The sequence below is a fragment of the Passer montanus genome, unplaced genomic scaffold (genome assembly GCF_014805655.1).
Source record: "Passer montanus isolate IOZ18808 unplaced genomic scaffold, ASM1480565v1 scaffold1207, whole genome shotgun sequence".
NCBI lineage: Eukaryota > Metazoa > Chordata > Aves > Passeriformes > Passeridae > Passer > Passer montanus.
In genome coordinates, this window is record NW_024358801.1 from 1 (window position 1) to 9,459 (window position 9,459).

At 56.3% G+C, this 9,459-nt stretch overlaps 1 protein-coding gene across 1 annotated transcript; it reads left to right on the forward strand.

Moving 5' to 3' along the window:
* Nucleotides 1-235: 235 nt before the first annotated feature.
* On the forward strand, nt 236-9,248 carry ILVBL (ilvB acetolactate synthase like; the record flags this gene model as incomplete). The annotated part of the gene is made up of 9 exons (XM_039698138.1): nt 236-370; nt 1,264-1,361; nt 3,979-4,115; nt 4,189-4,394; nt 6,165-6,202; nt 6,833-6,989; nt 7,787-7,858; nt 8,730-8,778; nt 8,961-9,248. Coding segments are annotated over 9 exons (1,113 nt in total), but the record flags the coding sequence as incomplete, so codon positions are not given.
* Between the last annotated feature and the right edge of the window lie 211 nt (nt 9,249-9,459).

The following is a 9,459-nucleotide window of genomic DNA, read 5'->3' on the forward strand; positions in this document are numbered from 1 at the left end:
CCCCAAACCCCACAAAAACCCCATAAAAATCCTCCCAAAACCCCATAAAACCCCACAAAAACCCCATAAAACCCCCAAAAATCAAATTAAAAACCCCAAAACCCCACAAGTACCCCCCAGAATTAAAAACCCCAAAACCCCACAAGAACCCCCCAGAAACCTCCCAAAAACCCCTTTAAAAAACCCCAAACCCCATTAAAAACCCCATAAAACCCCAAAATCCCATAAAAACCCAAAAACCCCACAAAAACCCTATAAAATCCCATCCAGGTACCTGAGGAACTACGTCTCGGACCTGTTTGCGGGCGCCTGGGAGCCGCGGGAGCTGAGCCCGCTGCCCCTGAGCCTGCCCCGAGCCAGCCCCAAGGAGGTGAGACCAAAACCCCAAAAACCCCAAAGAAACCCCAAAAAACCAAAGAAACCCCAAAGAAACCCAAAATGGGGGAAAAAAACCCAAATCAGGGGGCAAAAAACCAAAATTTTGGCGGGGAAAAGGCAGAAAAGGTGAGAGCCCAAAAACCCCAAAGGAGGTGAGAGCCCAAAAACCCCAAAGAAACCCAAAAAACCCCAAAGAAACCCAAAATGGGGGAAAAAACCCCAAATCAGGGGGCAAAAACCTAAAATTTGGGGGGAAAAACCCAGAAAAGGTGAGAGCCCAAAAACCCCAAAGGAGGTGAGAGACAAAAAACCCCAAAGAAACCCAAAAAACCCCAAAGAAACCCAAAAAAAACCAAAATGGGGGGGAAAAATGGGTTAATCCCGGCTCTGTTTGGGTTAATCCCGGGTTAATCCCAGTTTTTTGGGGTTAATCCTGGCTTAATCCCGGGTTAATCCCAGTTTTTTGGGGTTAATCCCGGGTTAATCCCGGCTCTTTGGGGTTAATCCCGGCCCTTTGGGGCTAATCCCGGGTTAATCCCGGGTTAATCCCGGCTTTGGGGTTAATCCCGGATTAATCCCAGGTTAATCGCGAGTTAATCCTGGCCCTTTGGTGTTAATCCCAGGTTAATCCCGGGTTAATCCCGTCTTTGGGGTTAATCCCGGGTTAATCCCGGCCCTGTTGGGTTAATCCCGGCCCTTTGGGGTTAATCCCGGGTTAATCCCGGGTTTGGGGTTAATCCCGGGTTAATCCCGGGTTTGGGGTTAATCCTGGCCCTTTGGGGCTAATCCCAGGTTAATCCCGGGTTAATCCCGGTTTTGGGGTTAATCCCGGGTTAATCCCGGCCCTTTGGGGTTAATCCCGGGCTAATCCCGGGTCTGTCCCAGGTCCAGCTGTGCTCGGAGCTGCTGAGCCGGGCCCAGCGGCCGCTGGTGCTCGTGGGCAGCCAGGCCCTGCTGCCCCCCACGGAGCCCGAGGAGCTGCGGTGAGACCGACTGGGACGGACTGGGACGGACTGGGAGGGACTGGGAGGGACCGGGACGGACTGGGACGGACTGGGACGGACTGGGATGGGAATGGGATGGGATTGGGAGGGACTGGGAGGGACTGGGACGGACTGGGACAGACTGGGAGGGACTGGGACGGACTGGGAGGGACTGGGTTATACTGGGAGGGACTGGGTTACACTGGGAGGGACTGGGACGGACTGGGGTCCCAATTGAGCCACTCTGACCAAACGGAGCCGGTTTGGGGCCTGGATAGAACCGGTTTGGGCTCTGGATAGAACCGGTTTGGGGTCTGGACTGAGCCACTTTGGGGTCTGGACTGAGCCACTTTGGGGTCTGGACTGAGCCACTTTGGGGTCTGGACTGAGCCACTTTGGGGTCTGGACTGAGCCACTTTGGGGTCTGGACGGAGCCAGTTTGGGGTCTGGACGGAGCCACTTTGGGGTCTGGACGGAGCCAGTTTGGGGCCAAACCAAGCCAGTTTGGGCTCAGGATGAAGCCATTTTTGAGGTCAAACCAAGCCAGTTCAGGTCCCAAATTGAGGCACTTTTGGGGCCAAATGGGGCCAGTTTGGGATGTGAATTGAGCCACTTTTAGGGCCAAACGGAGCCAGTTTGGAACCTGGATGGAGCCAGTTCTGGGGCTAAACTGGGCCAGATTGACTCTGTAATTGAGCCAGTTTTGGGGTCAAACCAAGCCAGTTCAGATCCCCAATTGAGCCACTTTTGGGGCCAAATGGAGCCACTTTGGGACCTGGATTGGGTCATTTTTGGGGCCAAATGGAGCCAGTTTGGGACCTGGATTGGGCCATTTTTGGGGCCAAATGGAGCCAGTTTGGGACCTGGATTTGGGGTCAGACTGAGTCAATTTGGGGCCGTGATTGAGCCAGTTTTGGGGCCAAATGGAGCCAGTTTGGGACCCCAGTTGAGCTGATTTTAGGACCAAAGGGAGCCGGTTTGGGATTTTATTGAGCCACTTTTAGGACCAAATGCAGCCAGTTTGGGACCTGGATTGGGCCATTTTTGGGGCCAAGCAGAGCCTTTTTGCGACCCTGATTGGGTCATTTTTGGGGCCAAATGGAGCCAGTTTGGGATCGGAATTGAGCCATTTTTAGGGCCAAACCGGGCAAGTTTGCCTCCCCAGTTGAGCCAGTTTTAGGACCAAATGGAGCCAGTTTGGGACCTGGATTGGGCCATTTCTGGGGCCAGACCGAGCCAGTTTTGGGGCCAAACTGCACCAGTCAGAGACCAAACCGAGCCAGTTTGGGACCTGGATTGGGCCATTTTTGGGGCCAAGCAGAGCCTTTTTGCGACCCTGATTGGGTCATTTTTGGGGCCAAATGGAGCCAGTTTGGGACCTGGATTGGGTCATGTTTGGGGCCAAATGGAGCCAGTTTGGGACCTGGATTGGGTCATGTTTGGGGCCAAATGGAGCCAGTTTGGAACCTGGATTTGGGGTCAGACTGAGTCAATTTAGGGCCATGATTGAGCCAGTTTTGGGGCCAAATGGAGCCAGTTTGGGACCTGGATGAAGCTGATTTTGGGCCCAAACCAAGCCACTTTGGGACCTGGATGCAGCCATTTTTAGGGCCAATCTGAGCCAGTTTGGGACCTGGATTGGGTCATTTTTGGGGCCAAATGGAGCCAGTTTGATTTTGGGGGCCAAATGGAGCCAGTTGGGGACCTGGATGAAGCTGATTTTGGGCCCAAACCAAGCCACTTTGGGACCTGGATGCAGCCATTTTTAGGGCCAATCTGAGCCAGTTTGGGACCTGGATTGGGTCATTTTTGGGGCCAAATGGAGCCAGTTTGGGACCTGGATTGGGTCATGTTTGGGGCCAAATGGAGCCAGTTTGGGACCTGGATTGAGTCATTCTGGGGCCAAACTGGGCAAGTTTGGGTCCCCAGCTGAGCCACTTTTAGGACCAAATGGAGCCAGTTTGGGACCTGGATTGAGCCATTTCTGGGGCCAGACTGAGCCAGTTTTGGGGCCAAACTGCACCAGTCAGAGACCAAACTGAGCCACTTTGGGACCTGGATTGGGTCATTTTTGGGGCCAAATGGAGCCAGTTTGGGACCCTGATTGAGTCATTCTGGGGCCAAACCGTGCCAGTTTGGGACATGGATTGGGTCATTTTTGGTGCCAAATGGAGCCAGTTTAGGACCTGGATTTGGGGTCAAACTGAGCCAATTTGGGGCCGTGATTGAGCCAGTTTTGATGCCAAACTGAGCCAGTCTGGGGCCCCAATTGAGCTGATTTTAACACCAAATGGAGCCAGTTTGGGACCTGTATTGAGCCACTTCTAGTGCCAAATGGAGCCAGTTTGGGACCTGGATTGGGTCATTTTTGGGACCAAATGGAACCAGTTTGGGACCTGGATTGGGTCATTTTTCCGGCCAAATGGAACCAGTTTGGGGTCTGTATTGGGTCATTTTTGGGGCCAAATGGAGCCAGTTTGGGGTCTGGATTGAGCCATTTTTAGGGCCAAATGGAGCCAGTTTGGGATCCTGATTGAGCCAGTTTTGAGGCCAAATCAAACCGGTTTGGGACCAAAGTGAACCAGTTTGTCCCCACTGTCCCCTGGTGTGTCCCCAGCGCGGCGCTGGAGTCCCTGGGTGTCCCCTGCTACCTGGGGGGGGCGGCGCGGGGGCTGCTGCCCCCCGAGTGCCCGCTGCTGCTGCGGCAGAACCGCCGCGACGCGCTGCGCGACGCCGACCTGGTGCTGCTGGCAGGTACCTCTGGGGGCGCGGGGGCACCTCGCCGTGTCCCTTTGTCACCTCCTGACCCTCCCCCCGTGTCCTCAAGGGACCGTCTGCGATTTCCGCCTGTCCTACGGGCGCCTCTTCGGCCGCGGCACCGCCGTGGTGGCCGTCAACCGCGACCGGGAGCAGCTGCTGCGCAACTCCGACGTCTTCTGGAAACCCCGGCTGGCCGTGCAGGGTGAGGCACTTGGGGACACAAATCGGGACTTTGGGGACAGAAATGAACCGGTTTGGGGTTGGAATGAACCGGTTTGGGGTCAGAATGAGGAGGTTTTGGGGTCAGAATGAGGCGGTTTTGGGTCAAACCGCGACCGGGCGCAGCTGCTGCGGAATTCCGACATCTTCTGGAACCCCCGGCTGGCCGTGCACGGTGAGGCACTTGGGGACACAAATCGGGACTTTGGGGACAGAAATGAACCGGTTTGGGGTTGGAATGAACCGGTTTGGGGTCAGGATGAGGAGGTTTTGGGGTCAGAATGAGGAGGTTTTGGGGTCAGAATGAGGAGGTTTTGGGGTCAGAATGAGGCGGTTTTTGGTTAAACCCTGACTGGGAGCAGCTGCTGCAGAATTCCGACGTGTTCTGGAACCCCCGGCTGGCCATGCAGGGTGAGGCACTTGTGGACATAAATGGGGACAATGGGGACACAAATGAACCGGTTTGGGGTTGGAATGAGGTGGTTTTGGGGTCAGAATGGGCCGGTTTGGGGTCAGAATTGGAATGAACTTATTTGGGGTTGGAATGAACTGGTTTGGGGTCAGAATGAGGAGGTTTTGGGGTCAAAATGAGGCGGTTTTGGGTCAAACCGCGACCAGGAGCATCTGCTGCGCAACTCCGACGTCTTCTGGAACCCCCGGCTGGCCGTGCAGGGTGAGGCACTCTGGGGACACAAATGGGGACAATGGGGACACAAATGAACCGGTTTGGGGTCAGAATGAATCAGTTTGGGGTTGGAATGAACCGGTTTGGGGTCAGAATGAGGAGGTTTTGGGTCAGAATGAGGCGGTTTTGGGTCAAACCGCGACCGGGCGCAGCTGCTGCGGAATTCCGACATCTTCTGGAACCCCCGGGCGCAGCTGCTGCGCAACTCCGACGTGTTCTGGAACCCCCGGCTGGCCGTGCAGGGTGAGGCACTTGTGGACATAAATGGGGACAATGGGGACACAAATGAACCGGTTTGGGGTTGGAATGAACCGGTTTGGGGTCAGAATGAGGAGGTTTTGGGGTCAAAACGAGGCGATTTTGGGTTAAACCGCGACCGGGCGCAGCTTCTGCAGAATTCTGACGTGTTCTGGAAACCCCGGCTGGCCGTGCAGGGTGAGGCACTTGGGGACACAAATGAACCGGTTTGGGGTCGGAATGAACCAGTTTGGGGTTGGAATGAACCAGTTTGGGGTTGGAATGAACTGGTTTGGGGTCAGATTGAGGCGGTTTTTGGTCAAACCACAACTCCGACGTGTTCTGGAATCCCTGGCTGGCCGTGCAGGGTGAGGCTCTTTGGGGACACAAATGAACCGGTTTGGGGTCAGAATGAACCGGTTTGGGGTCAGAATGAGGAGGTTTTGGGGTCAGAATGAGGCGGTTTTGGGGTCAGAATGAGGCGGTTTTGGGTCAAACCTCGACTGGGCGCAGCTGCTGCGGAATTCCGACGTCTTCTGGAAACCCCGGCTGGCCGTGCAGGGTGAGGCACTTGGGGACACAAATGAACCGGTTTGGGGTCAGAATGAGGCGGTTTGGGGTCTGAATGAGGAGGTTTTGGGATCAAAATGAGACGGTTTTGGGTCAAACCGCGACCGGGAGCAGCTGCTGCGCAACTCCGATGTCTTCTGGAAACCCCGGCTGGCCGTGCAGGGTGAGGCTCTTTGGGGACACAAATGAACCAGTTTGGGGTCAGAATGAACCGGTTTGGGGTGGGGACAGGGACAGGGACAGGGGGACAGGGGACATGGGGACAGGGACAGGGATGGGGACAGGGGACAGGGACAGGAATGGGGACAGGGGGACATGGGACATGGGGTCAGGGACAGGAGGCCGAGAGCGGCACCGAGAGCAGGAACCGGTGAGGGGACACCTGACCCCGGTGTCCCCTCAGGGCCAAGGCGGCGGTGTCCCCCCCGTGTCACCTGAACCCCCTGGCCTCACCCCTAATTTGGGGATTTTTGGGTTCATTCCCATTTTTTGGGGTATATTTTGGATTTTTTGAGGGATTTTTTTGGGGATTTTTCTGGGATATTTTTGTGTGTTTTTTATTGTCCCCCCCGACCGCGGTGTCCCCTCAGGGCCAAGGCGGCGGTGTCCCCCCCGTGTCACCTGAACCCCCTGGCCCTGCTGCACCCCCAGTTTGGGATATTTTTGGGTTAATTTCCTTTTTTTGGGAGATTTTTTGGGGGATTTTTTGGGGGTATTTTTGGGTATTTTTTGTGGGATTTTTTTGGGATATTTTATGGGATTTTTGGGGATTTTGGGTTCTGACCTCGGTGTCCCCTCAGGGCCAAGGCGGCGGTGTCCCCCCCGTGTCACCTGAACCCCCTGGCCCTGCTGCACCCCCAGTTTGGGATATTTTTGGGTTAATTTCCTTTTTTTGCGAGATTTTTTGGGGGATTTTTTTGGGGTATTTTTTGTGGGATTTTTTTGGGATATTTTATGGGATTTTTTGGGGTTTTGTGTTCTGACCTCGGTGTCCCCTCAGGGCCAAGGCGGCGGTGTCCCCCCCGTGTCACCTGAACCCCCTGGCCGTGCTGCAGGCCCTGGAGCAGGTCCTGCCCCCCCAGAGCATCCTGGTGGCCGACGGCGGCGACTTCGTGGCCACGGCCGCCTACAGCGTCCGGCCGCGGCGGCCGCGAACTGTCATTGTCACCCTGTCATTGTCACTATGTGACTGTCACTGTCATCGTGTCATTGTCACTGTGTGACTGTCACTGTGTGACTGTCACTGTCATTGTCATTGTGTTATTGTCACTGCCACTGTCACTGTCACTGTCATTGTCACCATGTTACTGTCACTGTCACTCTGTCATTGTCGCTGTGTCACTGTCACTGTCACCATGTCCTTGTCCCTGTCCGTGTGTCACTGTCCCCTGTGTCACTCTGTCCCCATGTCCCAGGTTCCTGTCCCTGTGTCAGTCCTTGTGTCCCTGTGTCACTGTCCCCTGCGTGTCCCCAGGTCCCTGTCCCTGTGTCCCCTGCATGTCCCTGTGTCCCTTTGTCCCTGTCCCTGTGTCCCTGCCCCTGTGTCACTCTCTCCCCTGTGTCCCTCTGTCCCCTGTCCCTCTGTCCCTGTCCCCATGTCCCTCTGTCCCCATGTCCCTCTGTCCCGGTGGGGATGGGGACATTGGGGGATGGGGACATTGAGGGGGACACTGAGGGACATTGGGGAACGGGGGGGTGTGGGCGGTACGGGGACATTGGGGACAGTGGGGACACCGGGGGGACATTGGGGGACACTGGGGATGGGGACATCAGGGGGACCAGAGGGTCCCCAGGGCCACCCACTGTGTCCATGGGTGACACTTGGGGACAGTCCCCAGGGCCACCTGCGGGTGGCACTCGGTGACGCTGGGTGACACTCAGTGACACTGGGTGACACCGGGTGGCACTCGGTGACACCGGGTGACACTCTGGTGACACCGGGTGGCACTGCCAGGTGTGGGTGCTGTTCGGGGACGGCTCCCTGGGCTTCAGCCTGATGGAGTTCGACACCTTCGTGCGCCACAAGGTCACTGCTGCTGTCATTGTCATTGTCACTGTCACCCTGTCATTGTCACTGCCACTGTCACTGTCACCGTGTGACTGTCACTGTCACTGTCACCATGTCACTGTCACTGTCACCATGTCACTGTCACTGTCATTGTCACTGTGTGACTGTCACCATGTCATTGTCACCGTGTCATTGTCACTGTGTCACTGCCACTCTCATTGTCACTGTCACTGTCACTGTGTCACTGTCACTGTGTGACTGCCACTGTCCCTGCCACTGTCACCGTGTCATTGTCACTGTCACTGTCATTGTCACCCTGTCATTGTCACTATGTGACTGTCACTGTCATTGTCACCGTGTCATTGTCACTGTCACTGTCATTGTCACCCTGTCATTGTCACTGTGTCACTGTCACTGTCACCGTGTCATTGTCACTGTGTGACTGTCACTGTGTGACTGTCACTGTCATTGTCATTGTGTTATTGTCACTGCCACTGTCACTGTCACTGTCATTGTCACCATGTTACTGTCACTGTCACTCTGTCATTGTCGCTGTGTCACTGTCACTGTCACCATGTCCTTGTCCCTGTCCGTGTGTCACTGTCCCCTGTGTCACTCTGTCCCCATGTCCCAGGTTCCTGTCCCTGTGTCAGTCCTTGTGTCCCTGTGTCACTGTCCCCTGCGTGTCCCCAGGTCCCTGTCCCTGTGTCCCCTGCATGTCCCTGTGTCCCTTTGTCCCTGTCCCTGTGTCCCTGCCCCTGTGTCACTCTGAGTGACCAACTGACCACTGAGTGACCACTGACCATTGACCCACTGACCCATAACCACTGAGTGACCACTGACCACTGAGTGACCACAGAGTGACCACTGACCCGTGACCCTGGGACAGCAGCTGCCCCTGCTGGGCAGCGCCGTGGGCTGCGGGCTGGCCTACAGCGGTGAGTGACCACTGAGTGACCAACTGACCACTGAGTGACCACTGAGTGACCACTGACCCACAGTGACCACTGACCAACTGACCACTGAGTGACCCATAGTGACCATCCCCCTGCCCCCCTGGTGACAGTGCCACCCCTGGTGACAGTGCCACCCCCGGTGACAGTGCCACCCGTGTCCCCAGATTACCACGCGGTGGCGGAGGCGCTGGGCGGCCGCGGCTTCGTCGTGGACAGCGCTGGGGACACCGCGGGGGATGGCACAGGGGACACCGCGGGGGACGTCCAGGCCAGGGTGGTGGCCGTGCTGAGGGCGGCGCAGGCCGAGTGCCACCGAGGCCACCCCGTGCTCGTCAACGCCCTGCTGGGCCCCAGCGACTTCCGGCAGGGCTCCGTGTCCGTCTGAGGGACACCAAATGTCACCAAGGGTCATCAAATGTCACCAGAGTGTCATCAAGGGTCACCAAACGTCACTGAGTGTCAGCGAGTGTCATTCAATTCCACAGCGATTTTGGGGCTCCCCACGGTGATTTTGGGGCTCTTTGTGGTGATTTTGGGGATCCCCAGAGCGATTTTGGGGCTCCTCATGGTGATTTTGGGGCTCTCCACTGAGATTTTGGGGCTCTCCATGACGATTTTGGGGCTCCTCGTGGTGATTTTGGGGCTCCCCGCGATGATTTTGGG